This window comes from Phalacrocorax carbo, chromosome 2, assembly GCF_963921805.1.
Source record: "Phalacrocorax carbo chromosome 2, bPhaCar2.1, whole genome shotgun sequence".
Classification (NCBI taxonomy): Eukaryota; Metazoa; Chordata; class Aves; order Suliformes; family Phalacrocoracidae; genus Phalacrocorax; species Phalacrocorax carbo.
In genome coordinates this window covers 143,116,203-143,134,797 of record NC_087514.1, presented here as the reverse complement: position 1 = coordinate 143,134,797, position 18,595 = coordinate 143,116,203, and the positions used below count along the sequence as shown (strand labels likewise).

At 40.5% G+C, this 18,595-nt stretch overlaps 2 protein-coding genes across 5 annotated transcripts in view; one reads left to right on the top strand and one right to left on the bottom strand.

Annotated features, from left to right (window-relative positions):
• The window catches only part of CFAP69 (cilia and flagella associated protein 69), a 30,377-nt gene extending 28,282 nt beyond the window's left edge, over positions 1–2,095 (top strand). For all 4 annotated transcript variants that reach the window (XM_064444651.1, XM_064444650.1, XM_064444652.1 and 1 more), the window contains one exon: positions 1,751–2,095. In XM_064444651.1, coding sequence (XP_064300721.1) covers positions 1,751–1,927 — 177 coding nt within the window. In that variant the 3' untranslated portion in view covers positions 1,928–2,095. The remainder of the gene's footprint in view (positions 1–1,750) is intronic.
• A 4,705-nt stretch (positions 2,096–6,800) lies between these two features.
• On the bottom strand, positions 6,801–9,727 carry FAM237B (family with sequence similarity 237 member B). The gene is made up of 2 exons (XM_064441818.1): positions 9,640–9,727; positions 6,801–7,220 (listed from the first exon to the last, which is right to left on the bottom strand). Exon 2 carries the CDS (start codon positions 7,203–7,205, stop codon positions 6,801–6,803), a length of 405 nt encoding a protein of 134 aa, XP_064297888.1. The 5' UTR covers positions 7,206–7,220; positions 9,640–9,727.
• Between the last annotated feature and the right edge of the window lie 8,868 nt (positions 9,728–18,595).

Genomic DNA, 18,595 nt, shown 5'->3' with positions numbered 1-18,595 from the left:
ACCCGTCTTCTTCATGTAAAGGCAGCAGGGATGCCGGATTTAAGGCACTAGACACTCATTATTACATCTTCTTGTTCGAGCAGTATTGCCTGATACTGTACCATTCTGCTCGGGGATAGCCAATGCTGTCCTTTCTGTTCTAACACTGCTGTAAGTCTGTGGCACGTCAATGGTGATTTTCTGTCGCAAAGTCAGCCTCCGTGCGTCCTGGATCAGTAATACAGTAGCAGCCTGTAAACGAGTGAGCCAATGGCCACAAAATCCCGTCGCTAGGCTTAGATTAAATATTAACAATGGTTAATCAAAAAGAAGGGAGTCTAGATTCATGCTAACTAAACATGTGCAATACCCCTTTTTTTCCAAGGGGGGATTGTTCTCTTACAACCATGAGGTGCTGTTTTTAAACATACGCAAAGGCAAGAGGTTGTACTATCATGGGCTGTCTGGCATGAATGAGACAACTAAGGTGGCTGCATCCTGAAAAAGAAAAGAGGCAGTTCATGTTTGATGTGATGAAGAAAGGAGGTGCTTAACAGGAAGCAAGGGGATGGTCTCAGAGTACTGGACTAGGATTTTTATCAAATTATCTTTGCCCTAAACTACTGAAAGTTATGGACGGACACATCTGTGAGTGCAAGATGAAGTGGGCTGGAAAAACATATTTAGTTAAGTGCATATATCAGTGCACCTGTTAATCAGCAATGTTTTGCAGAAAGTACCTGAAAAGTTTAGATACAAATATGAGTATTCTGGATATTGTTAGTAGAGAGAAATACATCGTTAGATTTTATTTTAAAGACTCAGACCTCGAGCCAAGATTACTCATTTCTTTGGAGAGAGAGGATTTAACTAGAAAATATCTTCATGTGTCTATAATCAATATTTCAACAACTCTAGACAAAAACAAGAAAAGGTTAGTCCCCCTTTGCAGAATAAGTGTATTAAGAAAATTAACACCTCAGGAACATCAGATAAAATTCCTTGGGTACATTGCTTAGAAGAACTACAAATGACAGATATGGCTAGCAATTTTTTTCATGGAACAATCCTCTTCCCTCCTCTTTGCCAAACACCCTTAGTAGGGAGAGGTGAAAATTAATCTAAGACGGTTGTTGCAAACCAGGCAAGGTCAAGTCATCAAACATGTCACCCATATGCCCTCAAAGAGTTGCATTGTTTGTTTTAGTAGGTCATGGTTAGAAGACAGAGTTGTCACTCAGGGATTTTTATTCAAAGACCTGAATCTATTCAGTATAAAGAGTAGTCCTGAGACTGGAAAGTGTATGTCTCTGTCAGTCTTGGAGTTTTCCTGGAGCAACAGTTATAGGAAATTGCATTCTGAGAGAAACAGGATCTGTGCCCATTTTTTTTCTTTGAAGTGGTAAATGTATAGTGAAATTCTGAAGAGAAAAACCATGGCTGATATTATATATAAATCCAAATAACACTGCACAACAAACTTCTAATGTAGTAAAGGCTTGATTTTCTTCTCCTCTGTTCATAAGATCAGACATGAAGGCAGAAGAGCAGACTGCATAAAGGTACCTGCTGAAAAAAACACTCTGTCTTTTCCTTTGTGTTGATGGGGACAGTTTGTGAATTTAGTATAGAGGATAGTTTGAGTCGACCTCAGAAACCTCGGCATGCATCTCCACCAGCTGAATAATATTTTTGAAAGACAGTTCATGATTTAACTCTCATTTTAAATGCTAACATGAATGCCAAGCAATGCATTTATTTTGTTTTTCAGATTGGATCTGGTCGCTTAGTAACTGTCGAAAGTACACCTCCTCAGTTAATTGGAGGGCCACTGGCTGTTGCAGACATTGCTCTTAGAAAGCCCTCTGTTTGTGAAGGAGCCTTAAAAAAGATCAAAAGAGTTAAAACGTTGGACTCAGTCAAGAAGGATTCATTACCTGTAGAATAGTGTTCTGAGCAGTGCTTTTAATGTTTTGGTTAACCATATGTATATTTTAGATAAAAGATAAAGTCTGTAATGCTTTGATGAATTGCATAGAACATCTTGAGAGTCAAATTATATTTTGTCTTAATATAAACAAGGGGCTGATTTATTAATAAAGTACCCTATACAGTATGGTACAAAGGTATGAGTCTAATAATTTCATGTGCTAGTGTCAGGTTGCCCTGATCCACTATCAGTAGGTCCACCATTTAGATTTCCATCTCTTGTTGACACATTCCACACGTTGCAGTTTAAGGGTCTCTTTCTTTGAGCAGAGTGATGAGTCTTCACATGAACACATTCATTTTCCTGGTTACTGTACCCACATGGTTTTTGTCCCAGTCCATTTTGTCTCTTGAATTGCTGCCTGTATCATCAGGACTCCTGACTTCTGTTCTCTCAGGTTTCATCCAAAGACTCACTAAGAAGCTTGTCTGTGCCAGCAGTTTCTCTGAGCCTGCTGGAGAGACGTGCTGAAATGTCCTGCTCCTCATGGGTTTCTTCTCACAGCTCTTGAACTGATCTTACTGTTCTGATTATTTCTTGGGTTACTGCCCATGTTGACTCCAAAGAGAACTCATCCTCTTCCACCCTAGCACCTCTATAATACCAACACAAACTTGTGAGCAGCAGACCTTTTTGTAGATGACTCAGTTTCTAAGCTACTGTCTCCTCTCCTAACTTGGGCAAAGCCAGAATTTGCTATGTTACAACAGCGCAAGATTCCCTGAGGCTGCTACTTCATTTTAAAACCAGTTGTATCCAGTGCTGTGGCATAAATTGCTGTGACATTGCAAGGGGTTCTCTGGCACGTAGTCTGTCATTTTTGCCTGTGAGCAACATTTTGAGAAAAGCACAAGCTTTTACTTAATTAAGTGTCAACTTGAAAAAATGGAAGTAAATTTGAGCTAAACAGCTTAGTTTAAAACTCCCTTTTTTTACTTCTGGAAAGACGGATAGGGGAGGGGTGTGTGTGTGTGTATAAGTTTCGTAAAAATCTGTTTGTCCCTGTAACAAGACATAGCAGTGCTGGCATTAAAAATTAAGGCAGAGATTTTTGTTTAAAAACTGTCTACTTAAATTCTATAAAAAGGAGAACCCAAAGAAGATAATAAAATAAAACAGCCATATGAAATGGTACGTAAACTTGAGAGAAATCTCCAGTTTAGTTTCCAGAAATCAGCAGCATTTTCTTACGGGTGGGTCTGTTAAACATTACATTGTAGAGTAAGACAGTCTACTAGTACTTAAGCTATGCTAATTTATTTTAATTTTTATGCTGACCCTTTGCTAACTGATAATTTTTAAGTATAATCTGGGTTTATTATGACTCTTTTCCCTAAAACTATCAGCATAAATTTTAAGTATGTTTTATTAAACAAGCCTGTATTGTGTATTTCTTGCCTGCCTGCAAGAAAGGTAAGCTAAGGTATATAGAGATTATCCAACTGAAATCCTTTGTGTCGAGGAAAGTCTTGCTCATTTGTTTACGTTTCTCTGACAACTCTTCAGCAGCGGTGGGGCTCTGTTACTGTTTTAGAGAATGTGAAAACATATCTACACGCTGAGGACACAAAAAGTACGCTCCATTGTCTTTTCACAGTTAAAACCAAACAATAAATATTTGACGAGGAGAACAAGGACTGTGACATTTAGAGGGTTTTTTATATGCTTGCATATATGTGAACATGTGGGTGACTCATTACTACTGGCAGCAAGGCACTGGCCCGTTTTTTCAAAAAAAACGTACAGGGACTCATGTAAGTCCTTCCAATTTCTGAGCAAAAGCAACAGCAGTGCAGTGTAGCCCAGGTATGGATATAAAAGGTCTTTTAACTGGAAATCAGTTTATATTTATGCTTACGTAAAAACTTAAAATTAGGTACAACGTGAGCCCTGCAGCGTTCCTCCCCCAGCTGCATTGTGCTTCTGCTCCAGACACTCTGATTTGCAGGCAAGTAGCTGCAAATGCTCTGGTTAATTATAATAATTAGTCTGGAGAAGGAAAGGGACAGAATTTCCAAAAATGCTTACATTTATACTTTATAAATGAACACTAACATAAGGCTTCACAGCAGCATAGACAGCATTTGATTTTGCCAGCCAGCCACAGACCATGGTCTGGCTGTCACAGGGGGAACCCACGAAAACTGGGCTTGCTGTTCCCGCTGTGACCCAGGGGTGGAACGAGAGGGAGTGCCAAGTACTGGTGGAGGAAAAGATCATCCCATTCACTGTTAATCCCTCTTGTAGAGACTCCAGGAGTAGCCAGCTGGCTTTCCATGGCTCTGTCATACACAAAACAGGTATGTCCACCAAGGATCTGTTCTGCTGCTGCGGCTGCTGTTTATGGTGCTGTGTTCCTGTTGTTCACAATCACCTGCCCCTTTGGCAGACACTGCGGGGGGACCGTAGCAATAGACTGTTCAAGCATTCTGGAGCCGGTTATGGTAGATGCTAAGCACCCTTGTCTCCTACACAAAACTAAATAAAACAAAGACTTACGGTCTGAGGAAAGATGGATCTTTTAAAACTGCATAGGATACCTTGCTCTGGCACTCAATTAAAAGATCACTAATATAGGAAACATTACCTAGCTAGTGTTAAGTGTTTTACACTTCTGTAGGCGATGAATAAAATTATTTGTAGGTGTGAAAAAGGGGAACTTATTTAGCTGGTTTATGACAGTTAAAACACTTATTTGTTGCAAATGCAATACAATACACAGCTTTATAAACTAGATGTTGCTGGAACAGATTAGACGATGGCTCTCAAATAGCTGCTCGTCATGATGTACCAGTTCCTGAAACTGCTGGGCTTGGTTATGTCACGACTCCGTTTGCTCAAAATAAAAGGTGTATTTAAATATTTTTTGTATCAGGAACTTAGTGATATTCATGGGCAAGAGAAATTTCTCACTACTTTTGTACCCTCTCCAGAATACTGTAGGAGAAATATTTTACAAGATGCAAGTTCAATATTGTATTTACCTAAATGAACATTTACAAATCTACAAGAATTGTTGGATATTTTATGAACTATATATGAGCTAGGCATTACATGGAATGGATTTCTTGTTACTTACGAAGGTCTATATGCTGTTACTGTGTAAGTACTGCTTCCTACAAGAGTTAAACCCAGTTGGAATCTCCTAAAAGGCTAGAACACAACAGGAACTGAACAAGCTGCATTGCCCAAGGGGTAAAGCAGGGAACGCTCAGCATCTCTGAGTGCTCCCATTTGTTCTCAGGCTTTCTGGGCTCAGGAGAAATGCATTAACTAGGCAGTTAATTTCCCTGAATCAGCCTGCCCATGCTGGGTGGTTTCTTACAATGGGAGCAGCAGTCAAGCCAGTCTCTCACTTTTTCAAACCACTTGATGTATCTCAGCTGTGATGTTGCCTGCTATGGCAGGGATGGACTGTATCACCTCATTGACACATTCACACAGGTAAATAAAGAGCAGTTGTGTGTAAAGTACTGTTCTTAATGTAATGTAGTAGTGGTTTTGCAAATAGCATGCTAATAGCCAAGAAAATGACCACTATTCAGACTGCTGTATAGAAAAATACTTTAATTAATCCATAGCCTAGACTAAGCAGTGATAAAATACAAAGTTTAGACTGCACAGGACATTACAACGACCATGATCCTTCCCTGTAGCTTGATGTCACACTTTTTTGCAATTCATAACTGTAAAGTTGACTGTATGTGCAAGACACCGTATAAAACGTTTGTTGACATTTTCTCCATTGCTTAACGTATAAAAATATATTGGGTTTCCATCAAAATTAACTCTTTAAAAAGAGAATTATTGGAAAAGATGAGCCTCTACAAAAACACGACACTGGTTCAGACTTACAAGCTTACCTGAGAGAACAAAGTTGTTGACTCAAAACACAAAAACATTCACACATGCAGTGGGAAAAAGGCAACCCTGGCAGAATACAAGACAGGAAAGCAAAAGTGGGAGCTCACGTACTTATCAGTTTAGCAGTGACTAAATCTTTATACAGAGAAAAAAAAAGGTTGAACCATGCCAACAGATTTGTCTAAGCAGGTACATGCTGTGCTTTTGTGCTCCTTAATTTTGATGTTGCCTTGCTGAGGTATCTTCATTTTCTCCCCCTTTGGCCTAAAATGGGTTGGTGAAAGCAGACCCTGCAAGATGATAAAAGAAAGGTAGTTATTTTCCAAGCAATATGGTTAGGAATGCTAGGATTAAATGATCTCCAAGTTCAGTCTGGAAGCCTAAAACATCAGACTGGGTACATCAGAAAAAGCTCTATTGCTGAGGAGGAAGGAAGCACACAGACCTAGGATTGGTTAATATGATATAAAGCCAATCACCAATATGATCTCAGTTCAGACACATCCCAGACTGTGATGACCAGAATTTGTCACTGTTTGATGATTCACAATGACCACAAGACCACATTATGTGTCAAGAGTTTTAATGGGAAGAACACAGTTCAAGCAGACAGGGGTTTGAGCTTCCCTCCTCACAGAGGGATGATTCCCCAAATTTGAGACTGAAGTCCAAATACCAGGAAACTTTTACTATTTTCATGTCATTTATATGCACACAGTGATAAACAGGGAATGTAGCATCCACTTCCACACACTCCCACATGCATACCCAACGTCTTTTGCACCTTGTTAAATATAGAAATGTAGTACCCTGCCTACTTCTGGCTCACTTATGGTGAAAGTAGCTACCATTGAAAGATGCTTTTGATGAGGAGAGACAGAAAACTGGAAATGACTATACTGAGTTGTCTAGACAATCAAGGACGAGGATGAAACAGTGGTTCAATTTAATGTTAGTACGTAACAGACTAACACCACATCCTGTAGTTACCTTCTAAAGTTCTATGTGAGTATGTGGAAGAATATTTGGGAGATATTAATTGTCTTCTGCCCATTCCATGGGATCTTGAGAGCACACAGTCTACATACATATCCCAGAAGATCTGGGCTAAATCATTGAAGAGTTCATTGTGCTTGGGCTTAGGGGATTCCTTTAGGAACATCATGAAGTCCCAGAGAGCAATGACCGTATCTTCTACCTTGAGTTTCTTCATTTCCACCAGCCCATGGGATGACACCTCCCAGCACTGATGGTCAATCTGACCCAGGCTTGGAGGAGTTTCTTTCTGATAGTCTAGATCAGCATAAACCAAATTCATTATCAATATACAGCCCAGCTGAAGATACCACCTTCTTTTCCATACAAATTCCATACTCCAGGAAGATACCTGAAAGAAAGTGTATAAAAATCACAGTGATTCTGCCATTATGTAGTTCATTCTCACATAACTTTCAAGGATACATCAAGAGATGATTTGTGGCTCTGCATAATACTTAATTCTTACAGAACAATATTTCTTATCAAACCATGGAATAAATACCGGTCAATGTACCCTGGAGCTAGGTTTGCACCTAGAAATTGTTAATGCTGTTTAGAACATGAACACCTGAAACAGAAAGTTTTAAATGATCATAGCCTATGTCAGAACTGAGCCTTGAGCTCAAGACTTACTCCCTTCAACTCGTGTGCTTAGATTATCAGTAAAATCAGATTAATAGCAGATGCTGAAAGAATCCAAGTGGTATTCTATTTTTAATTATTGCAAAAAAGTAACAGAGTTATAAATAGCTGTCTTTCATGCAACAGTCTAACTCAGAAAGGTTGTGATGAGGGAACAGTAAATCAGACTATTACACTGTATTGGATGAGCGTAGGCAGGTTACGAACTCATTCAGTAGCTGTTGCAAGACCAGAAAAAGGCATATTCCTTTCTGGCTTCTGTTAGAAAATTAAGCAAACTTTTGGCACAGTTATTGTAGCATATATGCAAAATACAGACACTATCTGGAGAACTGGAGATGGAAAGAGTAATAATACAGGAGGCATAATGAGAACTTCAAATGCTACAGTCATTATTACACATGGATTCCTTCTGGGAAAGCTGCAGTTTTCCTGTGATGCTTATTCCATATGTTCAAAGCAGGTTTAGGCAGAACGTTACTAAAAAAACTGGTAATTTTTTTTCTCAGTCCTCCCTATCAAGATAAAGCGCAGTGGGAGAGCAAACGTAAATGGGAAAACAAACAAACAAACAAAGACAAGTGACCGCAGGAAGAAGTCTGAAGAAAGAGACTCTCAGAAGACAGGAGATGTATATTCCCAGTACTTTTTATGTAAAAAATACTTGGCCAGAACTGCAATTGTGCTCTCCCACTCAGGATATCTTTGGGAACTGGCAATATGAAAAGTTAGTCTATGATGTCTTCAAAGTGTTAATACACTGACATCCTGTCTGCAACTCCTGGTGATGCAATTAAAGAGAGGATAATCCCCAGGTAATATAACATATATGTGAACTCTCTATAAGAAGACAGGGTTGAGGTGACACCATGGATTTCACAGTCATACCAAGCTGGGTCAGGAAACAGGACAGCTTGAAATAGACCCTTTTGCCGGGGCCTCAGGGTTCTGGGATGATTTTTAATTTGAATGTGCCATTACACTGCTGCAGCCACCTGAGGTCCCTAAACTCAGGTATTCCTTTACCTCACCGTCAGGACTCAAGGGATTGAGACAGACAGGTATCCCCCCACCTAAATCCTTTCTGAAACTTCACTTGCTAGCTATATTTCAGCAGGCAGGATTACCTGCCTCAGCATCCTGAGAGCTTATTCATATGCATTGAAGTTTCTCTTCCTTGGGTTGTTAGATGTGCTGGTTTGGGCTGCGATAGAGTTAGTTTTCTTCATAGTAGCTAGTATGAGGCTAAGTTTGCTTTTGTGCTGAAAACAGTGATGGTAACACAGGGATGTCTTTGTTACTGCTGAGCAGTGCTTAGACAGAGTCAAGGCCTTTCCTGCCACTCACCCCACCCCACCGGCGAGCAGGCTGGGGGTGCGGGAGCTGGGAGGGGGCACAGCTGGGACAGCTGAGCCCAACTGACCAAAGGGATATCCCACACCGTACGATGTTGTGCTCAGCAATAAAAAGCTGAGGGAAGAAGGAAGGGGTGGGGGGATGTTCAGAATGATGGAGTTTGTCTTCCCAAGTACCTGTTACATGTGATGGAGCCCTGCTTTCCTGGAGACGGCTGAACTCCTGCATGCCCATGGGAAGGAGCGAATGAATCCCCTGTTTTGCTTTGCTTGTGTGCACAGTTTTTGCTTTACCTATTGAACTGTCTTTATCTCAGCCCAGAAGTTTTCTCACTTTTACACTTCTGATTCTCTCCCCCAGCCCACCCTGGGGGAGCGAGCAAGCGGCTGTGTGGGAATTAGTTGCTGGCTGGGGTTAAACCAATGTGTTAGAAAACTGGGTCCAGCAAACAAGCAGGGGTGGAAATGCTTCTCCTCTCACTTCCACTTCCCTTAGGCACCAGCATTTAGAGGAAGGACACGCTAGCAAATCAGCTACGAAGTAGGAATACGGCAGCCAGGAAGCCACCAACATTTGGAGTTTTTTAAATTTCATATTTTAATCCAAGTAAAAACTAAAATGCTATGGGTCCATTTTAATAGCTCAAACAGGAGCAGGGACCACAAGAAGCCTCACAGAGTCTTTAAACTAATAACTCCTACTATTCGGTACAAGACAGATGAGTTTCACAAAGGCAGTAACTAAAGAGCCACAGCAGAAATTATACTTACAGTGTTTCTGTGATGAGATGAAAAACAGTAGCCGTGAAACAACAGTAGTCAGTCACTTGGAGAAAAAGAAAGAAATTCCCAAACGGGCTGCAAGTGCCCAGCAGCTGCTGGATGCTCCGAGGACGCTGGGATTACGCTGCACGGGGACGACTCTGGCAAAGCAGCAGCAGCAGCATTAACTCAGGTCAGTGGGAAGGGCGGGAGGGAGCTGTGGCGGTGGCAGCCCCACCTCTTTCTGCAGCAGGCACTGTCAGCCGAGCCTGGGCTGGGGCCTCACCTGGAGAGACGGCCTTTGTACGGGTGGGTGGGTGTCTCTGGTGAGGGAAGGGGAGAGGCAGAGGGGTCTCAGAGGGACAAAAGTACAATGGATAGCAAATCTTCCTCCAAATCACTAACATGAATGCTCTCCCCATTTTATAAACCCAGGTTTCCATCTGGAATCCTCCCTGCCCACCAGAACATGCACCCATTAAAGACAACATTTCAAAATAATGGAAAACGGACGTACAGCCCAGAACTTACAGGCGAAATGTGCATCCAGTACTCCAGTTCCCTTTTTGTAGATCCTCCCTGACTTGAGATCGATTTTACATGATTTTTTTAAATCTCCCATAACTTGGTTGCCAGGGAGGTTTTCAAGGCTATTTTATTTGTACTTGACAGCATCCCCTCCAGAGGCTGGTGCCGGTGCCTGCACTGCGCCCTGGAGTTCACGTCCCACGTCTTCCAGCCAGCAGCAGCCCAGCTGTGCCAGTGGTTAAAGACTCTTCTTTTATGGTGTTTTAGTTTGGGCCAGTTATTTTCTGTGCTAAGAAACGAGGCTCATGTTTAGAGGAGCTCTGTTTCCTCTGAGAGAGAGAGAAGCCTATGAAAGGAGCTTACTTAGATTTCTTCCATACGTGGTCTTATGATGTATCAGTTGTGATGTCTCATCAGATACTGAAGTGTAAGACCAAATATAGAGAGATTCTTGTTCCAGCTGCTGTGGATTTTCCATGTGTCTATATGTTGTCGGTTAAAGAAGCCAGACCCAGTACACTATATAAAATAACTAACATATCCTGCTAGTAAAATGAGGTTAAAACCAGTCTTAATCGACAAGGATGTCAGGGAGCCCAAAGCATCAAAATCTGTAAAAGGCCTTGAGATCCTTTGGTAGAAGACGATCTATTAGTGCAAAGTCTGGTCCTAAGGGCAAACTTCTTGCCATAAATCTGCAATTCTGTTACTCCCTCAGTCCTCGCAACTCCACGCTCAGCGAGCTGGATTTCTGGACTCTGTTCACGGTATCTGTTGTCCTTAATTCAGGACAGGTTGCCCAAAACTGAATTCTACAAGGATGAGGATTATTACAGCTATCTTGTCTTACATAATTAAAGCTTAGATTTCTCAACATGTACATTGAAATCACCTCTTAGATCACCAAGGAAAATGGATTGGGTCATATTCTGAAATGCAGATTATATTTGGGAGAACTCCTCATACGTTGCACACACGCTTTTTAAACTCTCCAAGGAGACTTTCACTTTCAAGGAAGGTCATCAGTCTTTCACCTTCAAAGTCACTAGAGAGTATTTTAAGTCTGTCAAAGTAAAACCATCAGCAGCCAACATCATTAAACTCAAAGGATTTTTGCAAATACACTAATTCTGTGCTTCTTTCTAACCTGCTGCAGTTCGATGCCATTATAACTCCATGTGTAGCTGCCTCTCTTTATGTCACAGATTCCTACAACTGGGGATATGCAACAAAATGAGTTATGAAAAACGGCAATGCTATCGATCACACCTCAGAAGCATTTCAGGATTCCTGTGCCCACTTCTGCGCTGAAGGATTAGATCTGAAACGCCAACATCCCCCACTTCAACAGTGTCTCAGCACAGCTCATCACTGCAAAGGAAAGAGGAGTTCATAACCTGCGAACTACTGCTTCAGGGACATCCCAGCCCTTTTCCTATCATCGCATCTAATGGAAGGAAATTGTTTTACTTTCTCCCTACCTACTGAGGGCTGGAAATGGCCCTTGCCAAGAGAAAAAGGCAGGGAGTTCCTGTGGCCCGGCACCTGTATACCACAGTGGTACTTCAAAAACAAGTGCTCTGAATGTCATTGGCCTGGTGGCTGCCCCACAGAAATTACATCTTTGTAAAGGCTGTTTGAAGGTTCACAGCAAATGCCAGGTATCTGAGGCACTGGCAAGACTTGGACTCCCCCACAGCTTTGCTCCTTCTCTTTAAGGACATGAAATTTCAAAAGGCTGCTCTCCAAAGTACAGTGAAAACGCTGCATCTTGCACATGTCAGGAAAACGCTCTGCAACACTGGGTCCTTGTAGAAATCAAACCCCGCTGAACCCATGCACAAAACTAACAGCTCTCTTCAAGGCTGTGTGTATAGTTTGACATCGGTAGCTCCCCTGCATGAGATGTTTCAGGGAGGAATGCAGTCTGCTCTACAGCAGGAGAGGGCTGATGTAACGAAATTGCAGCTGCTCCTTCCTTTAAGTGTCACCCAACAGCTCAGGACTGTAATTTAAACTTTATTACCACATATGAAAAATAACGTACCCAGAACCGTGATGTCTGAAGGATGTAAAACTGGTAACAGTCCCAGTTCTGGAGAACCTCCTCTCCCTAAAGGAAGGCATGGCTGATGAGAACACAGGACAAATCGGTAGTAAAATTGGGTCTATTAGAGTTTCACAACATGCTTTGGTGGAACACAACATGACAGGAACAGCCTGTCCTTTCAAGTGGAAATGCAGGAATTTCTGTCAAGAAAACAATGTATACAGTACTTAAAGGCAAATACGAACCTGCTCTGAAATGACAACGTTCAGAATAACCAGCTATCTTCTGGAAGCCTTTCCAACTAAGCGATGTAAACTCTGTTTCAAAATCTTGTTTCAAAAAAATAAGCCATGTTTGAACATATACAGCTACATAGAAGGAAACATCTGGAAAACTGGAATATAGTTAGCTTATCTCTGAACCCTTCATGTCACTGAAGGGAGCTAGAGCTGTATCAGATGTAATTACTCCTTGAAATTCTAAAGCAGCATTCATAACCAAGGAGATGAAAGCGTCAGGAAGGCTGTACAAGGCACCTACCTTTAAGAAAGCTCCTTCGTATCATTAATCAAAAAAGCTTTCAGTAAGTTTTCAAGTTAAGGAAAGCTTTTCCTCGTTTTGTTTGCTTTATGCACTATCAAATTTATTAGCATGATTAATCTCACACTGACACAGCCAACATTTCACAGACATTTAAAGGCACGTAAAGAAGTGGGCAGGTGCAGAGCTGCTGGGCCACTGCATCAATTCCTTCTCATCATTTCATTCCCACTTAAAACACCGAGGTGTAGTAGCAACGGGTATGGGAGCAAACACCATGACTTCATTCTACTCCAATAGCCACTGGGGGCAGCTCTCAATCCCTTTTCTTCATCCTACAGATTTATTTTTATCACGCCCCTCTTGCTTTTCCTAATCTAGTTAATAAATTCACCATTTGTAATCTTAAAATGAGGTATTCACAGAACGCAACTACAGAAATCAAAATGCTAAGGAACAGATTTTTCTTAGGAAAACCCTTTCAAATGAAAAGTTCTCTTTTTAAAGTGCCACCTCATCAACAATGTTCTCTTAAGACTCTATTTATGTGAACATTCTCTGATAGTATCTAAAAATTTCACCTCCCCAAGTGAAAATGGTTCCAAAGGCTGAGTTTTGTATTTCTTTTTCCTTTATGGTATTATGCCTTTTGTCAGTCAGCAAACCTGAAAGCTACATAAAAGCTTGGGTTATCGGTGAAAGCCCTGAAAACCAGAGACCCTGTTCACACACTTGGGAAAGGAGATTTTTTTTTTTGGCTGGTGACTAAATATAGATGGGATTTAGAGAAAAATTGTGTGATGTTCTCCATTCTGCAGGGGCTCAGGAAAAATTCCAAAGATGCAGCATACGCCACGTGTAAACCCACAGACTCCAGCACAGCTGTTTCACACAGGGATTTTTATGAGATGGGATTAAAGACAAAAGTGGCTACTTGGGTGATTTTGAGTTTTTAAATAGATAACCAAACTTGGGCAAAATGAAATATTTCCCTCAACATTCTTCCAACATCTATAGTTTTTCTCTAGCATGGTTTTGAATGTTGTACTTCAGCGTATTCTTTTTATTATTGCAGCTGAGGTACCTCCATCTAGTGGCACTTTATTGTACTGAAGAGCGTATCCTTGGCATTGGTTAAATCTCTTCTGTAATTTTTTTTTAAAGATGTAAAAGTAATACATCCACTTTTTAGAATATCTGGACCCTGCATATCTTGGTGTAGTTATTTCTTTCAACTACAAAGACCTTTATGCCAGCTTCCCAGCATTGCAATGAACCGTTGGGTTCATGTTCCAAAAGGCAAGGAAAGAAAATTGACTGGCTTTTTTAAAATTATTTCAGCTCTACTTTAAAATAAAGCTATGTTGCTAAAATATTTTAGCTTACTTTTTAAATACTTCCACCAAAGTTAGTTCATCTCTAGACTGAGAAAAACTGCACATAAGGTACAAATTTCAAAAAATTCCTGCTGGAAGCTTTAAGATTGTTGTGGGAAGAGATTTCACAGCTACTTCTTGTTAGAGTTGATGACAGCGCACTACCTAGTGATTTATATAATGAGAGAAAAGAAACAGAGTGGCAAAACCATGATTTGATGTAACAGTACCCTTGTGATTTTCAAGCTATCATATACAAGTATTTGAAGTACGCGATGAGAACAGAAAGAGCAGGAACTGAAGAATTATTTAGCATGAAACTCAGAATACATATTGACTACATATAAATCGGTTTGGAGAGTTTAAAAATGCTATCAGCTTTTTGTGTGACTGAATTATGGAGATCTCTGTGACTACACATCTGCACGCTCTTACGTAAACAGGATTCATTGAAGATAAAGAATTGAGTCACCCTCTGCATCACTGATTAGCAGGGACTGAGGTGAAGGAATAAGAGAGCAATGTTCTTCAATCAGGCTTGACAGTGAAGTGCTCACAGCCCTGTTACTTACGTTTGAGTACAGCACACCCACTAGTGATTGAACAGCCAAGGCCAATCAAAAGAAAAAGATGATAGAATCAGTTCTGCCCTGGCAAAACAGAGGGTCTCTTCAGGTGACCAGGTACATTTTTGAAACAAAATATTTGGAACATAAACCATCTAAATATCCTCAAACCTTAGAGTTTTGAATTATTCAGTTTCAGTAATTTTCAGCATCCTGTAGGTGTGACGACGTGCTTACTGGTATAAGAGGTTCCAGAAAATGCACAATGGTGCATTTCAAATGAAACGCTACCTAATTCCCTGCTGGTATGAGCTCGTTGGCAAGAGCTTGCTCAGTGCTGAAATAAATCTAATGCTATGTCAACTCACAACATGCACAGGAGACCAGTTTTTCTTTACTTCTCTTTATTGACGTTGAGTTGTGGATTGATTACATGAGTTGAATTAACATTAGTTAGCAGCTCTGCTGGCATCTCTGGACCAGTCTACACATTAACCTTTTATTGGATTTGACCTCCTGCCATGCGTTAAGGAATCTCAGCACACTGAACGTAAGTCTCTGCTAAGTCGACAAGCTACAGACCCCAGTGCTCTCAACAGTCGTAACAATTCGGTGGTATTAAATCCAAACGGTATGCATCACAAAAGCAGAAGCAACACATGAAAACGGGGTAGTTTGGTATGTACTGGTACTGGTATCCAAGGAGAGCTCAGAGCCTATGACCTGATCCTTGAAGAACTTTGCTGATAACCTTCTTGCCACCTGCAACTGCCCCGTGCTTTCTTCGTCTCACTTGAAAGTTCTTTTGCTCATCTTTCTTCTACTCTTTACTATGTAATGCTGACATCATATGCTTTACTCTAGTCACAGTACCTCAGTCTAACTTTTGCACATGTAAGGACCTCTGAACCTTGCCTACTATTCAGATCAGACTGACAAGTCCTTCCCATGTTATGAACCACAAATCTGGACAAAATGTTCTGCGCTGTGTACTATGAATCGGCATGGTAACACAGAGCAGGCAGGTCCTCCTGAATGATAGGGCCTAGTTCCCTGCCGCTACAGAAAGCTCCATTGTACAATCACCTCATAAATTTGTCAAGTGCCATGTTAAAAACGGGTATATTTTTGCTCCCACTAATGACACGGAAAAACTGTCCAGAATTTGATTGCTGCAATGGCTAGAAACATTCTTCTAATTTCCTGATATATTTATTAATGAATAATACATATCTGTCTGTTCTTGTGTCAACATTGCCCTGCAAATTAAATGGTTTTCATCCTTCATGTGTACTTTCCTGATGTATTTATAGACAGCACTTCTATCTCCTCTGGTTTTGTTTTACTGAAGTAAACAAGCTGAGCCATCCTAAAATCTGTTTGTACAAAAGGCTCTTAAGCTTTCTGGTGATGCACCTCACCTCACTCTACCCCTCCTTCCATTCAAGCTTAGTTCTGCTATAGAACAATTAATTAGAAGAATTCACAGTACCCAAATAAGATTTCACCGGGACCTTAAACAGTGACATTAATACCTCCCTACTTTAAATGAAAATACATCTCCTGAGATACTCTCCGTCCTTTTGATGATTCCTAAGTACATATCACTACCAGAGTTCATCAGTATGCTCTTACTGATTTTATCAGGGCTACTATAAAAATACCAAATAAGACCATCCTAAAACCAGCCCTTTCAGCCTGACACCTTCCTTTTCAACCTTACTTGTGATTGTCCCACTTCACAGTTTCTATCCTAACCCCCATATTCTCATTCCTTCCCAGGTGATACCATGTCAATTGTTTTATCAATAGGGTATTAATACAGCAAATCTGAGTTTTTCCAAAGCTTTGCATGAGATTGGGACCAGGCTCCAGGGTCTGTGGTTGGCCAGGTCACTTTTCTTCTTTTCAAACATAAGCAACTCAGTCCAGGTTCAGCCTACCTAACTTCAAAGACTTAACAGAGAGAGACGGGGATCCATGGGGAGCCGTTCATGATGCGGCTTGTCCTCTGGAGACTCCTCTCACCACCGAGTACAGAGGGAGTCTCAGCCCACAAGCCTCTCAACTAGGACCCCTCTGTTAAATGCCTCAAGTATGAGGCCGCATTTGCACATTCTTAACAGATGTGTTCAAAACTTTTGCTGCTAGATTTTACGTGTCACCTGTTTCAGAACTGCAGATGCAGTCCCCAAGCATGACATGGAGTTTTGCAATTATTTTGCTGTTGTAATAATTTCCGTTCTGCCATTCACATGATCCATCTTGCCTTTCTCCTCATGGTGGAACTCCTTTGGCAGTGAGGAAAGGCATACTTTGAATTTGGGGGATTTAACTTACAGTCACTAGACAGCCACACCTTCTCCTGCTCTCCCATTTATATTGCTGAAAAATCTTCTGCTTTAAAAATTCTGTAACAGTATGATACAAGCATGGCCAGTTGACAGAAATTAGAAGTATTTTTAGCTGAACAAAATGCATAGCTGATTGGCAAAAATAACACGTAACAGCAGGAAAAGCAGGTCAGTAATAGTCAACAGAGTAAAAATCTTTTGAATGTATTTTTTTCCACACATGTAAGTGGAAAGAAAAGGTTCATAACGGGGACTAAGGCCATCTAAAAACACTACTAAAAATTGACACTTCAAGCCAAAAAAACACCATTTTGCACTGTAGTATCTTGTAAAATTGTATTCAACTGAAATATGTTATTAATTTATTCATCATCAAAAGCCATCAGGAATAATCATTCTGAATGACAGCCACACTTCTTCTGTACCTTCTTCTGAATAAGCCAGTTGCAAAATAAACAGTCTGCTTTTTTAAGTCAGAGAAGTGTGGGTCAGCTGAAAAACACAGGATTAGGCATTTGGATTTTTTATTCATTCTTCCTCGATCTATTTAAAAATTTTTTTTTCCAGATTTATGTCTAAAATTTTAGCAAATTGAAGGTTCCTTTACCCTAACTAACTAATGAGTATGTAGAACTATATATAGGTAGTGTTTTTAAACTGAGGTTTTCACCTAACTTTTATACTGTACAAAATAAAGCAAAATCACAGCAAACATAAAGACCAAACAATAATACATAGAAGAATCTAACTATGTAACTACTATTTTGCAGGTATTTTGCAAATCCAGTTGCCAAATCCAGTGTCCTAGGCCACCAAGCAACTATGAAACAAAACTAACAAAACCAAATTTATGTTCTTAATATGGCACTGGACAACACTCAAATGTTGTGATACATCCTAGATACTGCTTAAATGCTCTGCTGGGCTGTTTAGCATGTACATGGCACAACACTGTTTTCTAAATTGGTTTTTTTTAATTATGTAACAGGTAAAATCCATTGTTGAACTTATTTTTAATATTAAATTACTGTCAATGGTAATGATTCTCCCTCAGGTAGCTACAACTGCAACTGAGAACATATGACCGTGTGGAAAGGCTGTAAGAAGCAATAGAAGAATATTCACTTTTTCATGAGGATTTGTGCTTGAAAATAAAAAAACACTGAAAATAGGCTCATAGTGTCTGAAAAGTACTGATCTACAAGATAAAGACTTGTGAAAGAACCAACTTGGGGGTATTTTTTCACCACTTTTACCATTCTGACCTTACTAATGTCACGATTTACAGAACAATTTCTCATTTGTGACCATTTAAGAAACGCAAAGCCTTATTAAAGCCGTGCACTTTCAACACGATCATCCTTATCCTGAAAATTAGCCTCCTTGAAAGGTCAGGTCCCAACTTCTCGAGGAAGAGCACAACAGCAACATCACCAACAGGCTTCAAAGGGTCCAACCGCATGGGCAAAACCAAGAGCAGATGCCGTATCCCATCGGCTGCGGCTTCCAGGGAGAACGCGCCGCTGGAGGCTGTGGATGTCGCCCAAAGCC

Coding starts and splice junctions, on each gene's coding strand:
- FAM237B (XM_064441818.1), bottom strand. CDS start 7,205: ATGGAATTTGTATGGAAAAGAAGGTGGTATCTTCAGCTGGGCTGTATA.